The sequence below is a fragment of the Podarcis filfolensis genome (genome assembly GCF_964270895.1).
Source record: "Podarcis filfolensis genome assembly, chromosome: 1".
In the NCBI taxonomy this organism is placed as follows: Eukaryota; Metazoa; Chordata; class Lepidosauria; order Squamata; family Lacertidae; genus Podarcis; species Podarcis filfolensis.
In genome coordinates, this window is record NC_139604.1 from 58,568,957 (window position 1) to 58,592,084 (window position 23,128).

The following is a 23,128-nucleotide window of genomic DNA, read 5'->3' on the forward strand; positions in this document are numbered from 1 at the left end:
GCAGGAACTGTCTCTTCGGGTGACTGTCGCAGAGTGTTGTGAAGATGGGAGAGCTGAAAACATTGGCCATGTTGTCATAGGCCCAGCTGCAGGTGGGATGGGCATCACACATTGGAACCAGATGTTGGCCACCTTGAGGAAGCCTGTGTCCATGTGGCACCCACTTCGGCGAAGCTAAGGCATGCTTGCACCTTGCAGTGAATAATCCAACTTGGTGCCTAAACTCTTATCAGTAGGCAGATACTGTTGGCAAATGGAGTTCATTATAGCTAGGAACAAAAACTTATTTTTTCTCCAAATATTCTTCACAAAATGGAGTTGCAGCAACAGGAAAGGGGAAAAAAATGTTCAGTTGCCAAATGGAACCACACAAGCCTTGGAAAAGCTTCAGACAACTGAAACCCGTAAGAGAGGAAGCCATTCAAGTACAAAGGACTGCCCTGAAGTAGCTTGCTGACAAATAGGGTGGCCTTTTGCCTCCATCACTCTTAAAATCACCAGCTTGGAGAACCAGTCATTTAGTAAATTTGTTTTTTTTTACTAGGAATTAAGAGCCCCATGCGGCTTTCCTCCAGCCCCGAGGGTCAAGGGGGAAAGCTTTGTGTACATGTATATGTGTGTGTGTATATATATATCCATTTGACTCCACTTAGATCTTAAATGCATCTACTTGGAGGTTAGAGCCACTGAATTTAATAGATCTTGCTTTGAAATAGGCATGACTGAGATCACAGTTTTATATTTGTCACATTTTTTGGCAGGAAAATCCCATTCGATTCAGAGAAACTGAACTGAATTTCTGGAAAATTACTTCCAGCGTAAATGAGCTTAAGATCATAACCTCATGGAACCATCGTCAAATGCATCTCCATCCATGATTCCAATTCTAGAAGAGTAGTCATGTTTGCCACAAAGAGCAGCAGGAGACCAACAAAGAGCAGCAGGAGACCAACTATTGTAGCCTATTACAGGAATAGGGAGCCTGTGGCCCTCCAGACATCATTGGGACTCCAACTCCCAGCAGCCCCACCAGCATGGTCCACGATCATAGGTGACGGGAATTGCAGTCCAGCAACATTTAGAGGGCACCAGGTTCCCTGTCCCTAGCCTCTTTTGTCAGGTGCCTAAAGCGAACCTACTTCTTGCACCTCATGCTACCATAAATTAGACCTTAGAGTAACATAGGCTACCCTGGTTTGTTTGTTTGTTGCCCTGGTGACATTATTCATTTAAACTTGTCTGTTGCTTGTTACAGAAAAGATCTCCAAGCAACTTACAATAGGCTTGGTAGCATTTAACCACAAAGTGTCCAGCATGGTCAGAGACTGCACATGATCATCAAAGCATGATCTAGACTACCATGTAATGCTGTTTAATCCTGATGCCCCCTCTCCCAGTGATGGCAGCAGCATCACTTATATGCTTTCTCACCAGAGCAGCTGTTCCATTGCCATTTTGAGCACATGGATCACGTGTCAATCCAAGCGGTCCATAGATAGCAGGCCCTTTGCTTGCCATTCAGGGGGATGCAGGGTCGCTGGGAAAGGGAAAAATCAAGAAGAAAACAAAACCGTTTTGTTTTTAATGACAAAGTATCATGAAAATCTGTCATTGAGCTGGCTTAAAGTAAGCAAATATGTGATTTCAGTAAAATTTTGAGGAAAGGAATATCAGTAAAATGGGTAAAAAGGTAAAGGGGCCCCTGACCATTAGGTCCAGTTGTGACCGACTCTGGGGTTGCGGCGCTCATCTCGCTTTAGTGGCTGAGGGAGCCGGCGTTTGTCCACAGGCAGCTTCCGGGTCATGTGGCCAGCATGACTAAGCCGCTTCTGGTGAACCAGAGCAGCGCATGGAAACGCCATTTACCTTCCCGCTGGAGTGGTACCTATTTACTTGCACTTTGACGTGCTTTTGAACTGCTAGGTTGGCAGGAGCAGAGACCGAACAACAGGAGCTCACCCCGTCACGGGGATTTGAACCGCCAACCTTCTGATTGGCATATCCTAAGCTCTGTGGTTTAACCCACAGCACCACCCGTGTCCCCAGTAAAATGGGTACCCTAACACTATTCCATTCTCCCAAGCCATTCTGCCACCCAATTTAAAGGCACGTGGCTTTGTATCTAGAGCTCTTTCGCTGTTGAAGAACTAGCTGCTTGGCTTAGCTATACACACTTCATAAAGCAAAATGGAAAACAAAAGCCCTAATGATCTGAAAAGCATTAGAAGCCACTCAAGCTTTAACTCTTTTTCTTTTTTTAAGCAATTCTCTGAGGATGTCAGGCCTGCTCAACTTTAACCATGAAAGAGCAGAAATGCTGATATTAAAAGGGTCATTTTATGTTGAACATAAGCCCATTTGACATTTGGAGTTTATCAAAAAAGCACTTTCCTTTTCTGCCTCCTGAACCTTGGCAAACTCTATCAAGAGTGAGCATTTATCGCTTTGCTAAGGCCTGAGCAATTCTGTTGTTAATAAGTTTTACATAGATTGGAAGGGCGATTATTCTCTACCCCATTTGATAAAGCTAGACAGCTGCTTAATTTGCCTTCTGTGCAACTAAATACCACAGTAGGGCTGGCTTTAGCAACTGGACAGAACCATCAAAAAGAGAGACATCTGGATTCATTGAGCTCAGGTGTCCCAAGGACTCTCTTAAGAAAAGTGTGACAAGTTCCTTTCAAGTGGAAGCTTTGCTATGTGCCAAGGAGAACTGTGATGGTAGGAAGGTAGTCCTATGTCCATATGAATCCCATGATGCTTTGCTTATTAAAATGATGACATCGTCAGAATGAAACTATCAGAAATCAATTAAGAAAGCCGCAGAAATGATCAAGCGTGAGCATCACAACAGCTAAAAGCAATAGCAGATTAAAACCAAATGCAACTGATGTTTGAAAGAATCTTAAGAAAATAAATAGGCCATCCCAGAATTTAAAAATGCCCTTGCCTCTTTAATCCTAACTTAAAAGCCAGCCCACATATTATGTCTATCCCTGGAAAATATTCAAGATTGGAATTGCTGGAAAAAGAGAAGAGAGAATTTTAAGGTGACCCTCCATAATTACCTCTCTTAATGCCCTTGTTGCATAAACTTTGCTACGGAAATGATAACCGGCTGATCTCAAAGATTAGGGTGGAATTCAAAATACGATATCAAGGTACATGGGAAAGATAAACAGGAAGGCACCAATTTCAGGGAAGAAGGGAGGGAATCTGGTTGCCCCAGGGGGAAATTTTTTTAAAAAAAAATTGGGGTCAAATGATTTGAACAGGGTTCTTTCTCAGGGACACTCTTCAACAAATTTTCAAACTGGAATTCAGATTAGGTACCAAGGGATGTACATATGGTCTAATTCATGTGGGGGCAGGGGGTAGGTCAAAACCAGCATGTTGAAATGCATTTATTAATCTTTTAACATTTTTCTCCTGCCATCCTGGCCCTGGGCCTCCATGGCAGCTTACAATAGTTGTGCTTGTGAAACACAGAGATGCTGTGTGGATGGTAGAGACCTGGTGTAATGTGCTCCTGGCAACCCCTGACTCTCAGAAAGTAGACTGCAAAGCTTGAGCAGTCACTAAAGGTGTCCCCCTTTGCATCTTCCATTTCCAATAACCAACCCTTGAGATGACAAAGGGAAACCTGAACAGGACAAAAATGAAGACATCCTTCTTGCAAGGAGAAGCAGTGGCAAAGCACTCCTGACCATCTCCAACCATTAAGCAATTGGCTGAAGAGCACCCCAAGGTGTCAGCAGTGAAGAACAGGTGTTCTTGCTCATTCTAGCTCCAGACCACACTACCTGCGCTGTCCATCATCATCTTGATCTTGTATAGGTTTGGCCTGCCTCACCCAGTCCCTCTACCATGGCCAGACGATGTATTTCAAGACTTGGATAGGATGAAATTCCAATTTATCTGCCATCAGCATACTACGATCATGCTGGCCATAGTCTTTCCTGTGACTTTTCTCTGAGGATATACTTCTTGTAGGATACATTCACTTTTGGGATAAATAAAGACTGGTCTTTAAAAGCTGCTCACACTGCAGGACTGAGAGAGATACTGCTATGATTGTAATTACATTTGTACCTCGAATGTTTGATATTCTCACCTGTTCCCTCCTACCCATCCTTCAATTCTAGAAGAGTGGCAGACTTTTGGGAAGGGCTGGGGATTGTCGGTGATTTTGTAATGTAAAGTGTATCATCACACCATTCCTGTATTATGTGCATCATTTCTGCTGTGTCAAAGCAGCAGCTGTGCTTGTGTAATGTATTTTCGTAAGCTTTGTACATAATCTTTTTCCCACTGCACATGCACATTGTTGACAGCACCTTATGCATTTGACTCCTCCTGCCCCATTGCAGTTACCTAGGCTCTAGCTTTCATGTGAGGGAGGAATTCTTTTCTTGTTCTTAAAGCCCAGATAGTGCACACAGCTGATTCTGATTCTCTTGCCAAGGTGTACAGAATCTAACCAGAAACTTTGGTAGTCATGGTTGGGGTTACTCCTGAAAACATTTCTGAATTGGCTGCCTAACATAGGCAGCCATGTTCAAAGCCAGCATAGGGCACTGCCAAGATACAGTTCTGTAACATTAAACTCTGGATTTAATGGTCTTCTGCAGGTGGGTATTCCCTCCCCCCTTCACTTGATGGTAATGTGTGCAATTTTAATACAGTGGTACCTCGGGTTACATACGCTTCAGGTTACATATGCTTCAGGTTACAGTCTCTGCTAACCCAGAAATGGTACCTCGGGTTAAGAACTTTGCTTCAGGATGAGAACAGAAATTGTGCTCTGGCGGCATGACGGCAGCAGGAGGCCCCATTAGCTAAAGTGGTGCTTCAGGTTAAGAACGGACCTCCGGAATGAATTAAGTTCTTAACCCGAGGTACCACTGTATGTGCTAAGTCAACACTACAGCTATTGAGGGTTGAGTAGAGACTGTTGATGTCTGCCTCATAGTCCTGCTCTGACAGCACTGCTACTCAGATATTCTTCTGGACAGACACCCTAGGGTAAGAAGTGCATGTATGTTTTTGACAGTAAAAATGGCTACATGGGATATTTCTTACGTTCAATAACCTCTCATTTTCTTTGGCAATTTTAAATGATACACACACATGAGAAAAGATGCCAAAGTTACAAAAGGAGCTTCAGCATCTTTTTCAGTTGTATTTTCAAGGCAACTCCCCTCCCTTTTTTGTATCTTTGATCTTTTGCAAAGAGCTGTGATCAGGCAGGTTCCTGTCCTCAGGTCAACAACAACAAATTAAATTCTGAGAATGGTGTGCCCAGGGGGGGGAAATGTCCCATTAAAGTAATATGTACTTCTGTTGATCCAAAGATGTACCTTACACACAATTTAAGCTACATATTGTTGTAGCAATAGGATTTCACAAAGACAATATTAGTGTAGCACTACAGTAACATGCACTGAATAGCACCAAATATCTACTACACACTTAACACTATCTCCATTTCAGCACACGAGAAAGGGTGCTGTGCAGCTGAAGTTGCCTCCCCTGCCTGTTTATTCTGCATATCCCACTTCCAAAAGAGGCAAGCCTTCCCATAAGAGCAGCTAGTCTTGGGCTGTGGGCACTGCTGTTAAAAAAAAACCAGAACAAATGCGCCAGGTGCAAATCACTCCAACTGACTTATTGGGAGCACAAACAAAAATAGTGCTTCTAACATCACAAATAGCACCAAAACCAGAGTAGAACATTAGGTGTGCATCACAGAATCTTTTAGTTTTGCTGGATCATAGTGTGTGGAAAAATGAGCTGCTGTGGACATACACTTGAAGCATTATATTGTCTCTTTCAAGGCTATCATCTGCTGTACAATGCGTCAGAGCAAAAACCCAGTTCATACTAGGACATATTTGAAAAGCAAATAAATAATTTGAGGTAATTGGGCAGCTTGACTTTTTTTTCCCACCTCCCCCTCCAAAGGAATGGATCCAAATCAGTGTCTATGAGTGCTTACTTGTAATGTCTGAACCCATGGCATACTGCTTCAGTATATCTAGATATCTTGCTGCTGCTGGGATTTAGTCATGGTTCCTTAGTCCTCAATTGTATCTGATATTTTTGTCACACAAATGGCCTCAACTACAAAATGATAGCGCCGTTTCTAGAAGACTAACATTGTTAAATCTCTTGAGGACAAAACAAGCAGAATTATGGTATCCTAAACACTAACCAATGTCTCCTCAAATGAGTCTCTTGGCAACAGCATATTTTTTTCCATTGCAGGTGATAAGGCAGTCTGCTTATACCAAAAACTCATACTGTAGTAATTGTGTGTTAGCCCTTAAGATGTCACAGAGCTCTTTGCTGCAATTGCAAAACAAACACACTAACATTTGAACATGGTCTAATGTGAGCTGGTGGGACATCACCATGGAAACATGGGAAATTGAAAAGGTAATTGAACCGACTCTTGTGCAAAGTGCCCAGGGAATGGCTCCTATCAGTGCTGTGACTCAAATGTGGGAAGGTACTGACAGCTCAAAGATTATCTCAAGGATTAGCTTTGGCAATGTGGATAATGAATCTCTTGGGTTATGGATGTTAAGCATCGCCTGATTCGTTTTCTGATTCAAGATACAATCAGTCGTTCATTAAAACAGAAAACAATATTTCCCTACTAAGGGCACTGGTCCCATGAAAGAGATGACTGCTGTAAGCAGCAACCTGCAACATCACTCTATGGACATCACTGAGAGAGTCTAGCCTGAGTCTGCTCTGTGCTGGGGAGTTTTGATATTGGGGGGAGCGTTCAGTCATGCAGCCTTATCACCTGTGCTCTGAATAGGTCATGTTCTAACAGGGTTGTGTCATTCTTATTCTCATTGTGCAAAATGGTTCTAAACCTGTGCATGAAGTGCATATGATTCTATTGACTCAACGCAGACAAATTAAATTCAACCAGCAGCTCAGGTTAATGCTTAGGAAGAAAATATGAGCTAGATTCAATATACCACTACTGAAGTTTTAAAAGTATACTTGTGTATCCATTTCGTTCACTGCATGTCTGACTACATTCCCAAATGTCTGACTACATTCCCATCAGCCTCAGCCAACATGTCCTGATGATGATGATGGATTTAAATTTCTATACCACCCTTCATCCGAAGGTCATGGGGTGGTTCACAACATAAAAATACAAAATAAGAACACAAAATACATAATAAAAAAACCAAACCAATAACTTCCCTCTCACATATAACACATTGCAGTAATCTAACCAAGAGATTACCAGAGCAAAGATGACAGAAGTTAGGATATCCCTTGCCTGCATAGGAGCACAGCTGGGCCACTGCCACCGAGGCCATGTGAGCCTCAGGTGACAGCAAAAGATCTAAGAGTATGTCCAAGCTATGTACTCCTTTAAAGTGTAACCTCCCCCAGCCTAGAGAACTGCCCACTTAACAGTGCTTCAGTCTTACCTGGATTGAGCTTCAGTTTGTTGGTTGCCGTCATCTACAATGAGATCATGGATGAGGGACGTCTTGCATCCACCTGGCATTCAGCAACAGCAGCCACAGACCTAAGGGCTGGCTGATAGGACAACCACAATTCCCCAGGTTGGAGTAGGCGCTGGGACATGGCACAGTCACTAACTTTATTTGAAAACCAAAAAAAAGTTAAAAGCATACAAGTTAGAAAGCAGTTTAAACAACATAAAACTTTTTAAACAATCAGGACAAGGTCATCCCCAGAGCAAATGTCATGGGGGTGGCCCCTGTCCTTGCCTCTCTCAAAGCTGCTCCTTCCAAAGGGGCAACCCCCACCCCCGGTCGGCCTGATGTAGCCTCCACTCCCCTGGTAGATTGACTCTCAATCTGTCAGTCGTTGGGTGGGGCAGGCTTCACTCTGCCAGCCACAGGTGCAAAAAGACCAACTTCCTCAAGAGGAAGAGGCATTCCAGCAGCTGTGGAGGTCCAGGTGAATAGCTTACCTTCACTGATGGTCTCCAGCTGCTGCTCCCACCTCTGAGAGCAAAGCATCAGTTCTCCAGTGGTCAGGGATGATGGGGATTGTAGTACACCACTACCTGGGGTCTCACAGTTAGGAAAGGCTGGTCTCCCAGATAACCCTAGAATGGGTAGGAACAGAAACAGGATGCTGCCTTACCAGGTCTGTCCATTTCTCCAGCTAATCCAGTATTGTCTATTCGGGCCAGTAGGGGCTCAGCAGGATCTCAGGCAGATATATTCCACATCACTTGCTGCCTGGTTGTCTTTTAATTTGTCAGGGATTGGAGCTGGGATCTTCTGTATGCAAATAAAAGTGCACTATCACTGACCTATGATCCCGCTCCAATATTAGTAGCGGTTCTCCACCCCAATATTTTCCTCTCTATTACAACCTCATAAATGATATAAAGGGCTTGGGGGGAGGAAGCAAAGTATGCTGAACAAAATATATATTATTAGATGAGCAGTGATCCGATCCTACACGTTTACTTAGCAGTTGGTCCCTCCACACCCTTTGCATGCATAGGATTGCACCAGTAGCCCAATTCATTCCCACCTCCCTCACATACTGCCACACAGAGGCTCTTACCTTTCCACTCATTCTTTTTGCCTTCTCCCATCTTATTAAAAAGTTGTACCAGGCCAAGGCCCATCTAGTCCAGTATCCTGTTCTCACAGTGGCCAAGCCTGATTATGAATTAGCAACATCTGTGGATATCATTTGCACCGTTTAGTTAAGGCAGGAATTGCCTTTCCTTGGCGCTATTAGTCATCGTGACATCCCTGCAGCTGGTGTTGTCATAACTTGCTTTCTGAGCCACCCACTTGTCACTTTGAAGAGCTCCCTCTGGTGACCACCACCCACCCACACCCGATTCTGAGCTGCCATGGCGTGGTATTTCAGGGTCCATCCCACTCAGTCACTCCATGAATGTAACATGACATTTCCTCCGTTTCATTTGCTCTCTTTGAACAGATGGCCATGAATAATAAGGGATTTTTTCTGAGAGCTGTTGTCAGTTGTGGATGGGGGCTCCCTCGCCTTTGTATGGAAAAAATAAGAATGCCTTTGTTGAGTCAGCTGTTCTTATTTCAATCTGGAAGGAAATGGTCTCCAAAAGAACAAAACAAAACTCAATGCATCCTTCAGTTGCCAGGGTGCAACTAGCCTCGAGGTAGGGGAGAAAATTGGTTCCGCTTACATGCTAATGTGAGACTACCTAATCTCCCCACCTCACCCCAGCAAAATATGAATCAACATTTTATTTATTATTAATTTATATCCCACCTTTCCTTCAAGGAGCTCAAGGTCATGCACACTGTTCTTCTCCTTCCTCATCTTATCCAACAGTCTTGTGAGGTAGGTTAGGCTGAGAGACTGCGACTGGCCCAAGGTCACCCAGTGAGCTTCATGACTGAGGGGATACAGCAATCCTTCAAAATGTGCACTTATCTGAATCTTGCAGTGGAAGTCTCCAACCAAAAACTATATATTAGGGAAAGTTTGCATTGAATATATAGATGAGTGAAAATAAGATACAAAAGTGCATTATATTCGGTAATGTTGGGTACAAAACGTGTATTAGGAGAATGCAGACAGATTCTCATGGCTATTATTATTATTATTATTATTGCATTGCAAACTGATTCAAAAATGTGGCAAATTGAATTTGAGGTTAGAAAAACAAGAAAGATTTAGTCCCACATTCAGACAGGAGTTCTCTGATGGCATGGAGTCTGGAAAGAAACATGGTCTTACCAATGTCAGTTTTGCACTGTAGTCCACAGAATGGTTCCTCCAAAGCAATCAGAGAGAGAGTGATCTGCCCCAATAAGTGACCCAAGGGTTGCCATCATCATTATCATCAGGGCAGATAGTATCACAGGTCATAAAAATTGTGCTTATGCCACAACTTGCATGTTAAACGAGATGAATTTGTGCCTGTCTTTTTCACTGTAAACATTCTGAACACAAATTGGTTCTTCAAAACATGAGGAGAATCTGTTGGCCATGTCTTATTGTGATTAAACATAACAAGCTGCACTTTAATGGACTGTGTATCTTAATGCAGATTTAGATTAAGAGGAGCCACAGAACATGACAGTTTGCCATGGTCAACAGCATGGAGCCCACAGGAATCAGTGTGCCCAAGAGAGTAACCCCCATCGTGAAAGTTCTTAGTAATTCGCAATGTGTGAGAGACTGTTTGCACTGGCTCAGCCTCTCCTACACTGAACATGCCCCTTAAACCTGCCCACATTTTATTGGAAGCCATTGATTGGGCATCCTCCTTCCCTGACATTCTGAACAGAGGAGAGGTACAAAGAGCTTATCTCTATGCTACCATGACAATGGTTGATGTAGTTGCCCTTTTCCATTGATGAGAAGGCTGATGAAGGGCATGCCCACATGTTTTTGTGGTCCTCTTTCTTTTAGCTCTTTTAGATTTGGCAGCCATTTTGTGTTAGGACATGCCTCCATAGCAGCCATTTTGTGCCTAGCACCCACAACACTGCCTCAAAATTCCGCTCATGCTCACGGGACCAAAAAAAGGTTGCAACCTCTAGTTTGCATTTCCCCCTTTTGGGTAAAAATTCTAGAAGAACATACATTTAGGAAATAGAACTCCAATGACACAACTTTTGAAATGGGACAGCTTGCCATTGTTGTACTCTGCCCCGAGGAATAAGTTTTGTCAAAATGTGTGAGGCGGCCTTCTTGATCCAGGAAATTCTACTTCAGGCAGCCATCTGATGTTTGCCTCTCTTTTTGATTCTTAATAAATTCTGTACTAAGGAGACCCAAATTCTCCAACAAGCAAACAGTTTTTATGCCCAGAAGGAATTATGCAAATTGATTCAATATACGCTAAAGTGCTTATTTTGCATAAATGTTCTGCATGCTTTACAGCTCAGTCCTAAACATATTCACTCAGAAATAAGTCCCACTGGTTTCATTTGGACTTCTTTGATAATAAGAATGTTTAGGATTGCAAATTTTGATACATATTTTTAAAATATACAGATTTATTTTACAAAGAGTGATGCACTAAGTGATCTGAGGATTGCAACCTTCATTATAATCAGGATTTATAAGTATTATTCACCATATTCTGTACCAATACAAATTGTCCTGGCAGGAGGAGGGGTACATAAAAGTAATGAGCAATGGGAAGGTGTATAGTTAGGGGAAAGGAGCCAGAGAATAAAGGGCATGTAACCATGTAGGGTAGAGAGACATCATCTCTTGAATGCTTCCATAGAACTCCATCATTTCAATAGGAAACTTGGTGAACCAGTCAGACCAGTTCCTTTGTTAAGGTAATGGCCTTGGCCAGCCTCATCCACATCTTAAACAATTAGCTCCATCCTATGTTCTGGTTGTATATATGTGTAAATAAAAACATATCACCTAAAGACATGTTTTGTCACATCATAAAACTTAAAATAGGCTACTACTATGTGCATTTGCTTGGGAGTAAGTCTGTTCCATTTAATGGACTTTCCAAGTAAACATGGCTGGCACCAGTCTGTACACCATGAAACTAAAACATGACCAGTTCCGGCCCAGGTTCTACTCATTTGGTCAAATCTTTTACCTAGGTTAGATACAAAGCCTCATGTCAGCAATGATGCAGGCAGGCCAAGCACAGTATCTGTCCCCCGAGTGCAAAGGCTGCTCAGCCATTATCAATTACTCATTTGAGGATTGTTGACTTGCAGGAAATTTCCAGGGGCGGCATGTTTCTAGTATTAGCTGCTATGAATGTGTATCTCCCTAAGTACCAGCAAGTAAGATGTGAACGGGTTATTTTGTTTATTTGTTTATTTGTTTGTTTGCTTGCTTGCTTGCTTGCTTGCTTGGTGGTGTTTTCTCTGCTCAAAGATTCTGGGGAGAACGTCAGGCAATTGTGTGGGTGGATTTAGTACATTTACTTGGAAGCAGGCGACGCTTTGGAAGTTGGATGATTTATTTAATGGCTTTAGCATTGAAAGCTTGGGATAAATTGAAACAAAGGGAGCACAAATGATCAATTTGTCATTGATTAGTGATAATGTCCAAGCAATACTTGGCAAAGAGTACGTAGAGGCTGTCTTTTTCCATTCCGGTTCAGCCTGCTTGCTTCGAATGCACTTCTTCATTAAAGATTCAAAAATTATTTTAATATTTAAACTTTTTCTACCCATGAAGAAGCCTATATTATTTTGGCTTTATCATTAATATACCCAGAAAGGGGGAAATAGTAAATATTTTTGGAGGCTTGATGCTTGCAGCTCCTTTTCAATTAAATAATGGAGGTGACTTCCAGCCACATTTTCACCTCATTTTGAGGAACTGGAGTGCAAGGTTCAGACTACATGTGACATACAGTGCTTATGCATTGAAGGGTTCTGCAGTCCCTAGTCTGGTTTTATAGAGCTATAAGAAGGAAGAGTGCAGCATGGGGTTCAAATTGCCCAGGAACTGTACAGACACACATAGGTCACCTGGTCACAGTTGTCCTCATTATGGAGAAATGTATTGACTCTCTATTTAAATTATAGTAATTATTCCTAAATTTACATATTTCCATACAAATTCACACAGAGGAGTTTCATACATATCTGTGCCTCCTTTTTAGGGATTAGGTATTTCTTATCCTTTTTTTAGCAATGCATAAGTGGCCACTCTGCCCAACCACTCCACGCCTGGTATGGCAGGCTAATAAGCAAAAATCTGTTCTCATTTATCGGTCTCACTTGCTAAACTAGGAGCACCACTGAATTGGCTTATAAATGTATATTCACATTAATTGGTGACTCACCTCTTTGAATGAGTCATCACAGATCAAGAGATCACCATAGAAATAATTATGATATGCCCTTATGCCCATTCAGAGGCAAAACTTTGTGGTTCAGACCACTTATGCTTATTTGTCTGCAACACCTAGATGTGGCGGCCAGTTCACAGTCTCTACATATGGACTGACTCTTAGTTCAAAGTTTAAGCATTTTATATATTAGTTGTGAATGCTAAAGGCAGAAACCCTTTTGCTAAAGCAATAAAGACTACTAGCCATGTGGTTACATTGCAACAGAGCATTAATGCTACAGAATTTGGGAGGGATTCATTTTGCAAGGCTACTCTTGTGACTATTATTTAGCTCTGAAATGGTGGCTTGTTGTTAATGGTTTCCACAGCAGCAGCTGCTAAACAGCTCCTGTAGTTTGTATGAACATGGCGAGAACTGTTGCTATAAAGCAAGGCTGATAGTACAGCTTGGTGACTGATGCTTTCCCTGTGTGGTTTCAAGAAGGTGGTTAGGATGCAAAGTCACAACTGATGGGAAAGCTACAGAATTATTATTGACTCAGTAGTGGGTTTCCCCAAAAACTGGTTCAAATATCACTTTTCCTGGCACTCACACAAATGCCCTATTCCCATGAGCAGAGGAATGCACTTGTGAAACACCACACAGATAAGCTTTTATAAGCACTGCAAATGCTCCTAGCCCTCTGAGGTCATAAGAACTGTCTGGACCAGGCAAGTAGTCCATTTAATCCAGCATTCTGTTCTCACAGTGGCCACCCAGATGCCTGTGCAAAACCCTCCAGCAGGAACAGAGCACACAAGCACTTTCCCCTCCTGTGGTTTCCATGAGCAATTAGTTTTCAAATGGTTTTCATGAGCAATTAGCCTCGAGCTGTTGCTAATAGCCATTGATAGCCCTATTCTCCATGAATCCATCCAATCCTTTTTAAAACCCATCCAAGTTGGTGACCATCCCTGCCTCCTGGGGGAACAAGTTCCATAGTTTAACTATGCATTGCATGGAAAAGTACTTTCTTCGCTAGTCCCTCCTTCACTGCTTATAGTGCTCACACACTGGATATAACACTACTCACACAAGCATTTAAATTCACTAGAGATGGAGGATGTAATATAGCAACAATCTCGCATGTCGGGTATTTAAAGGCTATTTAAGGCTGTTTCTTTGTTGGTGTGATGTTGCTGGCAGATGCTAGGGGCTGTACTAGCCTGTTACCAGTGCAAATAGAGGGAAAACTGCAGCCATTTTAGGTGGCCGTTGGTACTGGACAGCCCAATGGTTGTATGTATCTTGTGGAGCACCTAAAGGTTAAACCTTTTGTTTATACTGCCCATATCTACTTTCTGTCCTTGTAAAGTGCTTTGAATTAAAAAAGTTGCTGCATAAATCACTGCTCAGCTTAATGTGTAGTCGAATTAAGGTTTAACATTATTTGTACCTGTTAATTCTCTTTCTATCTGAATGGCTATGGCTATCTGTTGAGCTAGATTGCTATAATTGCATTGATCATGGTGAATTGTGGGACAGAAGTACAACACTTTTCTTGCTAGACCTAAATCTTGATAGCACTCTCCAAATCACACAGTGCTACAGGGTGAAACTATTCTGACCAGTCTCTACTACTAAGAAGCACACCATCACATCAATTGATATATTTCCAGTTATTCATAGACTAGTAGACTTCTCTCCCTTATTCCATCACTATTGCCTTATAGCCAGCTGAGACTAATCTTTCCATGCCAGCATGAGGATTCCTAGTGCAGCCAGGGAGGACACTGAAAAATTCATATGGGCAATTGCCAGGCTGCCATCCACATCATGGGTAGGCAAACTAAGGCCTGGGGGCTGTATCCGGCCCAATCGCCTTCTAAATCCGGCCCACAGACGGTCTGGGAATCAGCATGTTTTTACATGAGTAGAATGTGTCCTTTTATTTAAAATGCATCTCTGGGTTATTTGTGGGGCATAGGAATTCGTTCATTTTTTTCTCCAAAATATAGTCTGCCCCCCACAAGGTCTGAGGGACAGTGGACAGGACCCCTTCTGAAAAAGTTTGCAGACCCCTGATCCACATGGTTTCTCCACTAGCTCTAATGCCAGCTATTCATCCATTAGCAACTTCAAAGTGGTGAAAAGATGGGATTAGAGGCCAGACTGAATGTAGGAAAAAAGAGCCATTTAGCTTAACATTTTCCATAGTCATATCTTGAAACCATGTGTGTTCGAAAACTCGCCTGTTTTGACAAGCACTTCCTGGATCTGCTGACTGAACCTCCTGTTTTTAACAGTCATGCTGTATTGCAGGCCTTATTTATTGTACATTTTAATTATAGACATTTATTTTAATATATTGATGTTTTATGAACTTGTCTAATTGTGTATTTTAACTAAGTGTGGCCATATTTTCCTTAGTTTGTGTTCAATGGGGCTTACTCCTAAGTGGCAGCTGGCTTAGTAAATGGATTAGAGAGCTGTCCACTTCGTGACTACTGAGTGTGCCCTGCAAACATCACATTCTTGATGTGGGGCAGGGGAAACAGTCTTGACCTATATATCTTCTGTGCTTTGACCACAAGCACTCTGGAGCATGAGAAAATCACCTTTAATGAACTTACCTCTTTCTTTACCTAGCAGCACTTTTCAGCTGATCTGAAGTGTAAATCTGGTTTGCATTTTAATGCAACTCCAGCTCTTCTTTTTCTGGCCAAAGCACTGATTCTATTCCATGGACTCCAAATAGCTCACTTGAGCAATGTGGCTTTGCCCTGGAGCTGACATAGCTTGATGAAACAGATTTATCAGTGGGACACAAATTAAGATCTTCTTTTGCGATCACTCGTAGCCGAGTAAGATTGTCTTCCATGAACACGGTATTAACAGGGAGTCTGTAAGTGACTGTGGAGGCGAATTCTGGATCCACATGTGCTTCCACAGTGGGGACATAGATTTACAGGCGGGAGTTGATCATGGTGAGCGTTTGCCAAGGGTGCCTTCCTCTTAGCACATTTCTCCCTTTTGTCCTGAGTTTGAGCGTCTCCTAAGTCCATGTCACCTTTGGTAAAGGCTGTTCTCCAATTGGAGCACTCACAGGCCAGTGTTTCCCAATTGTCGGTGTTTATACTACATTTTTTTAGATTTGCCTTGAGAGCATCTTTAAATCTCTTTTGTTGACCACCAGCATTACACTTTCCATTTTTAAGTTCTGAATAGAGTAGTTGTTATGGAAGACGATAATCAGGCATCTGAAGAACATGACCAGTCCAATGAAGTTGATGTTGAAGAATCATTTCTTTGACACGGGTGATCTTTGCTTCTTCCAGTACACTGACATTAGTTCGCCTGTCTTCCCAAGTGACATGTAAAAATTTTTGGAGACTCCACTGATGGAATCTTTCAAGGAGTTAGAGATGGTGTTTATAAGTGGTCCATGTTTCACAAGCCTACAGAAAAGTTGGTAGTACAATAGCTTTGTAAACAAGCATTTGGTTGGCCTGCAAATGTCCCAGTTCTCAAACACTCTGCTTTAATTGGGAGAAAGCCACACTCCCAGAGCTCAGGCGATGCTGGATTTCGGCATCAATTGTGGAAAGATAACTGCCTAGGTAGGAGAAGGAACTGACACTTTCCAATATTACACCATTGAGTTTGATTTGTGGCCCTGCAGAGGGGTTACTTTGTGTTTGTTGGTGCAACACTTTGGTTTTTTGGTTGTTGAGTGATAGACCAAGCTTTTTGTAAGCTTATGTGAAGATATTTAGGATGGTTTCGAGGTCATCCTCTGAGTGTGCACACACAACGCTGTCATCAGTATACTGAAGCTCTATGACAGAAGTTTGGGTAACCTTACTCTTTGCTTTCAGCCTATTCAGATTAAAGAGCTTTCCATCTGTTTGATATATGATTTCTAGGATCACAGCAATGAAACAATAAATAGTGTTGGGGCAGTAACACAACCCTGTTTAACACCTGATTCCACTGTAAATGTTTCACTTTGATAATCTGCCATTGATGGGGCAGAGTGAGGACTGTAATGAACCACCCTTTAAAGATGCTTAGAAAAACAGAAGCCCAAAGTGCTCAGACTTTGTCCAGTCAGCAAAAGAAAAAAATAAATGGCTTGTGTTGTTTTTGATCTTGTGACTAAACAAAGGAGATAATGTCTAGAAATGCATTTCGGGTTGTTATTATTAGTCATGAAAACATTTTTAAATTGCCTTAACCATCCAGCTTCAAGGTAGCATACAATAAAATGACATTTCTAAACATAAAACATTATGGCACAGATAAAATGCAGCTAACAATCCAGGGCAGGGTTAAATCACAACCAACCCACTGCAATTAAACACCCACAAAAGCCTGGGCACATTTATAGCACAAAGTGGTGTATTTAGAGCGGCTTTAGAGTACAGCGCCAATATAAAGCATTTATAGTGTCTGCTTTACAGTACAAACTGTGAATGTTTATTTTAAAATTTAGTTCTGGGGGAGGGAAGGGGATGGGGAATCCTCATGGTTGTATAAAGAGCAGTGCAAGCACAAAAGCCTGAAAAGATGCAAGTGCCACTCAATGAATATGTTCAAAAAACATCTGAAGTTAGTGATCCCCAGTCTAACCTGTCCTGAATCTACTATGCACCAATTCCATAGGTTGGCTCCATGTTCCAGCTTTATTTATTTAGAACACTTGTAGTTTGCCCAACCTAGTTCTCTGGGCAGTTCCTTGGAGTGTAGTGAGGGGCCTCATCCCTGTAGGAGTTACCACCCTTTTGTGTGTGGGTGGTGCTACTTTGGATCCATATGAATGACTCTCACAGTGGAACCTTCAGTGTTCCAACCAAGGTGAAGTAGTTTTCCAGGACACACCACTCCATTTCCCCTCCTGCCCAGTTTTCTATACTTCCTCCAACAGTTAGCATCACACAAGGCATGCTCCATCCACATTGGGCTGTTTTTTGTGATGGGGGTCCTCACTGGGTCTTTTTTTGGGGGGATGCTTCATACCACTGTAATTCTTGAGTCCTCCAAGCCTCCAGATATCCCATCTTGTGCTTGGATGGTGCTGTTTTGGTTACCTAAGGACTGGTACTCAGAGAAGTGAGACTGCAATTAGTATATACAGGCTTATCAGTGACTCAGACAACTCCTTCTGAGGCTGATGGATTCTGCACAGCTGACGCCTCTCAGAAAACACTATTGTCTTAAAGATGCCTGTGAATGGGCTGAAATGAAAGGCAGCAAGTCCCTGTCTTTTTATACAACACATGGAATTGTTTGTTTCTAAACACAAATGCAAAACTGTTCCTTGGATTTAAGACGCAGTGAGGCAACAAACCCTTCCTGCTAAGGAACAAAATGAAATTATTGCTACCTCTAGTCCTGGCAGCATAACAGAGCTATCACAGATAAAGAGGCTGCAGATTTGGATTCTACAGCCACATAGATCCAGGAAGGAAGGAACAGAATCACAGAAGTGTAGGGGGCTGTGTAACCCATTCAGTCTAACCCTTGTTTGATGTAGGGAATCTAGAGCATCTAGCTTCTGCTTGAAGACATCCAGTGAGGAAGAGCCAACCACTGACAAATCGCATTCACTGTTGAGAACCTTTCCGTAATTTTCAACTGAAATCTACCCTTCCAAAACTTAAACCCATCCAATGTAGTCCTGCCCCTTGGGACAGGATACTAAGTCCTTAGGGACAGCCTATTCCACAAAGCAAAAACGTGTCAGTCCTGGATAGCACAACTAAGCTGTGGTGTTTCTATCTCTAGAATCTATAAAACTCTGAAAGCCCTCTCCCACCTTTGCTGAATGACGATTGATCTTCCCCTCACACTTGCAGTGATGAGCCTCTGTCACCACCACAAACTTTACTGCACTAACCAAAGGCCATGGCATCTTCCAGAAACATCAACAATCACTACATATACAATATAACCACCATCAAATCCACTAAATCTATTAAAATGAGCCTCTGTCAATAGCCAGATTCTCTAGCAAACCATCTCTAACAACTCTTTACCACAATATTTCTTCTCTTACATTAACATGGTCTGAAGGACCCTCGGGACATCATTCAGATTTTTATGAGTGACTGGGTATTTGAGTGACTGACTATGGGGGTTCCATTCTACAGCTACATTTTGAAACACATTAACACTGATTACATTTACTCCACTGTTTTCAGGGCTTTGTTACAACAGGATATGATTAATTTCTCAGCTAGAATAAATTACAGGCCTGCTTTTGACAAGAGCTGAGGTTTTTCAGTACCCTGGACAGCTCAGTTTGCAAGCTGTTCCTATTCTTCTCTGCAGGGAATATATATATATATAATGTCATGCTCTTGCAGGCTCATCTGCATTCCTGGAGCACAAGGCATCTAAACTTTAAAGCCATCCAGCCTTCCTTCAGCCAGTAATAGCCACCCTGAGATATGCTAACTTTTGCACAAGGAACGTGCACATTGACAATCAATATACAGAGTGAAACATAGAGGGTTTCTTCTTAAGCCAGGTGCTCATACACACCACTATGATATAACATCACTAGCGGCATCTGACCACATTCTCATGTTTATTATAGTGATTATTTATGTTGACATAGAATGAAGCAATGAAAGTGAACTGGAACTAGTTAAGATACAGTAACTTTCAGTCCATGGACTAATTGCTAGTGTCTTTCCAGCTCCCAAACATACACCGGTGGTTAATTTCAAAAAATCTTGTGGAATTGGAACTCAACTCTGCTTGGATATATGTGGGAACAGACTATAGATACTCAGTGGTGAGAAGGTTCTTTGAACATGCTCATTATTGCCCAGCTGATTAGGGGATTACCGTATTTTTCGCACCATAGGACGCACTTTTTCCCTCCTAAAAAGCAAGTGAAAATGTGTGTGCGTCCTATGGAGCGAATGCAGGCTTTCACTGAAGCCTGGAAAGTGAGAGGGGTCGGTGCGCACCGACCCTTCTCGCTCTCAAGGCTTCAGAAAGCTATCCGCTAGCCGTGGGAGACCCAGCTCTCCCACGGCTAGCGGGGCGCTGCATTAATCCCGAAGCTTGGGGCGTGCGGAGCTCAGCGCGCCCCAAGCTTCTGGGTGCCGGCAAGGTCTCCGCTAGCCGTCTAGACCTTGCCGGCACCCAGAAGCTTGGGGCGCGCTGAGCTCCGCAGCCCCAAGCTTCGGGATTAGCGCTCCGCTAGCGGTGTCTAGGCTGCGGATAGCAGCCTGCTTCCCGGAGCGTCGGGCGCCCTGAAAGCAGAGCGCCCGGCGCTTCGGGAACACATCCGCAGGGTGGGGAGCCCTGCAGGAGTTCCCCGCAAGGCTCCCCACGCTGCGGATAGCAGCCTGTCGCCCGGCGGGCGGGGCGCCCTGAATCAGAGCGCCCCTCGCGCCGGGCAGACATCCGCAGGGTGGGGAGCCCTGCAGGAGTTCCCCGCAAGGCTCTCCAAGCTGCGGATAGCAGCCTGCCGCCCGGCGGGCGGGGCGCCCTGGATCAGAGCGCCCCTCGCGCCGGGCAGACATCCGCAGGGTGGGGAGCCCTGCAGGAGTTCCCCGCAAGGCTCCCCAAGCTGCGGATAGCAGCCTGCCGCCCGGCGGGCGGGGCGCCCTGAATCAGAGCGCCCCTCGCGCCGGGCAGACATCCGCAGGGTGGGGAGCCCTGCAGGAGTTCCCCGCAAGGCTCTCCAAGCTGCGGATAGCAGCCTGCCGCCCTGGCGGGCGGGGCGCCCTGAATCAGAGCGCCCCTCGCGCCCGGCAGACATCCGCAGGGTGGGGAGCCCTGCAGGAGTTCCCCGCAAGGCTCTCCAAGCTGCGGATAGCAGCCTGCCGCCCGGCGGGCGGGGCGCCCTGAATCAGAGCGCCCCTCGCGCCGGGCAGACATCCGCAGGGTGGGGAGCCCTGCAGGAGTTCCCCGCAAGGCTCCCCAAGCTGCGGATAGCAGCCTGCCGCCCGGCGGGCGGGGCGCCCTGAATCAGAGCGCCCCGCGCGCCAGGCAGACATCAGCCAGCCCCACAAGCTCGGGGGACAGCAGGGAGGCGCAGCGCCACTATCCCGCTGTTCCTCGACCTGGTTCGGTTTCCCTGACCTGCTTTTGGGGGGGAAATAAAGGGAAAAAATTTTTCCTTTATTTCCCCCCCAAAAAACTAGGTGCGCCCTATGGTCCGGTGCGTCCAATCGTGCGAAAAATACGGTAAGCTCTGATATCAAAAGCAATGAGCTAAGTTTATTTCATTTTTATGCCACTTTCCCAAGGTGAACTGCACTCAAAAGCAGCTCATAACAGCAATTTTAAAAATAAATATACAAACATAAAATGTTACAAAACATACCACTAAATTCAAACAAAGAAAAACCAAAAGGATAAATGCAATAAATTACAATGAAATCATCTAGATGATGCATAACAAGTACAGAGCAAAATAAATATTAAGAGGCCAATAAATAAATTAGAAAGCTTATCAACGCTACAGGTTCAAACCTTGCTGCGCTCCAGGGAGCCACAGCAGTCCAGCTTAAATACAGTTCAGGGGGTGAGATGTCTTCTCCACAGCCTAAATGGGTCACAACTCCCTTCCTCAATCTCCCCTCCAAAAGTGCCAGCAAAGGCAATGATGGTAAGACACAGGAGAAGGTGCTAGGTTCAAATTAAGCCCTGATAAACAATTATGGAAATCGGTAACGGCAGAAGCAGATGTGAAGATAGAGGTACAAGCAGAACAGATGAGATTTATACTCTGTTCCATTCAGCTGTGATTTGAAATAATTCAGCCTTGACTTGCCAGCTGGTGACTTTCCTTGTGCTGGTTTCATTGTATATTTTTAAGGAAAAATTTAAATGACAGAACTAATATCAACTGGTTTCTGGGCAAGAAGCCCAAGGGAAATTTTAACTGCTTGGCAGCAAGTCTGTCCATTTTTTACTTTTTTTAATGTTAGCTCAGAAATATTTTATCAGCACCGAATAACTAACTATTGAGGGAATTGTCCTCCTCAGATTTATTATAATTACAGTGTGACCTTGTGTCACACTTCTGTTCTTTTACATTTCAGAGAACAGGCTCTGTTAATAAGGCATTATTCGTCATCTTTGAAGTATTTCAGAAGGTGATACTAAAGGAAGGGTTTGCTCATTAAGCCAGCAGCACTCCAAACTAGAAGGTGCTAAGCAACCCAAACACAGTCAAGTGTAAAGAGACCTTAATAATGGAGCTACTGTTCACCTCACACTTCTTTTTAAAAATTATAATAACAAAAATATTATTATGTCACCATATTGTTATTGTTATGTCTTCAAATAGCTAATATTATACATTACAAACACAGACACAAAACCCAAGGGACAATTGCCAGTGTCTACATTTAGGGGAGGAAACACACTTCTAAAACTTTCCAGATTCCTTGCCCCTGCCCACAGACACCCACACTACAATGAGTGTAATAATATGCACTGGAGTCCTACCTCAATCAATCTATCACAATTAGGACCAACGTACCTCCAAATCCTCTTTTGGATCTTGCATACTGATCTGCATTTAGCATTCTGCTCTGGTAAAATTTCATCTGGTCACACTGAGCTTTCCTAAACAGAGTACATTAATTTTATGCAGAATATAATGATTGTGGGTTTTTAAAAAATGAATTCAATTTCATTTTATTATTGCCGGCTCGCATTGTAAGTTATGGGTTCAGAATCCAAGAGCAATCAAGGTTGTAGCTGCATCATTATTAGAATCTCAGAAATGATGTGACACCAGTTGTTAAGATCAGATGATAAAACACAAACACCTCTTGTGTTTTCAAGGCTGACAAGAGAAAGTGAACACATTAATTTAAAGTAAAGGAGAAGAGAGACTGGAAGGGTAACAAACCCAAGGTTAATACTGGCAGATGGTAGAACTGCAGGGCATTTGTAGACCCTTAGAGACACCATGCATGGCAAGAGAATGACGTCCCATTGCTTTTGAGCCCAAGGCTGAACAAATCCTGCCAAGAACATCTAGGACATTTGCGGCTAAAGGAACTTGGGACTTGTAATCATTCTAGATCAGTGGTTCCCAAACTAACCCCCCCCCCCCCACGGACCACTTGAAAATTGCTGATGGCCTTGGCAGACCACTTAATGGTTTTTCTGCCTGTTGTAGCAATTGTAATGCATTGTGCTAGATTCTGTACAATTTGCTTTCCACAGAATTCAAATTGTAATACAATAAAATATCACTGTGAGAACAGTATGCTGGACTAGATGGGCTACTGGCTTGATCCAGCAGGCTCTTCTTCTGTTCTTAATATAAGAAATAAAAGAACCAACAAAAATACAATTAAA

The 23,128-nt window shown here is 43.3% G+C and overlaps 1 protein-coding gene and 1 long non-coding RNA gene across 6 annotated transcripts in view; one reads left to right on the forward strand and one right to left on the reverse strand.

Moving 5' to 3' along the window:
- The window catches only part of SYT12 (synaptotagmin 12), a 59,563-nt gene extending 53,640 nt beyond the window's left edge, over positions 1-5,923 (forward strand). The window contains exons 8-9 of one of the 2 annotated variants that reach the window (XR_014540137.1): positions 5-1,673; positions 2,047-5,923. Coding sequence is in view for 1 of the 2 variants with exons in the window: in XM_083578272.1 (XP_083434398.1) it covers positions 5-178 (174 nt within the window). In the remaining variant the exon portion in view is untranslated. Of the gene's footprint in view, positions 1-4; positions 1,674-2,046 lie in introns of those variants that run through there. The other variant, XM_083578272.1, reaches the window with a different exon arrangement.
- LOC310749354 lies at positions 527-18,338 on the reverse strand. Of its 4 annotated transcripts, none has more exons than XR_014541583.1 (6): positions 9,754-18,338; positions 9,283-9,480; positions 8,584-9,036; positions 7,976-8,113; positions 7,464-7,633; positions 527-1,537 (listed from the first exon to the last, which is right to left on the reverse strand). It is a non-coding gene; the product is annotated as an uncharacterized lncRNA (long non-coding RNA). The 4 variants fall into 4 exon arrangements; XR_014541584.1 differs by lacking the exon at positions 7,976-8,113 and adding an exon at positions 8,152-8,291 and having other exon boundaries at positions 7,464-7,637; XR_014541582.1 differs by lacking the exons at positions 7,976-8,113; positions 8,584-9,036 and adding an exon at positions 8,152-8,291 and having other exon boundaries at positions 7,464-7,637.
- Between the last annotated feature and the right edge of the window lie 4,790 nt (positions 18,339-23,128).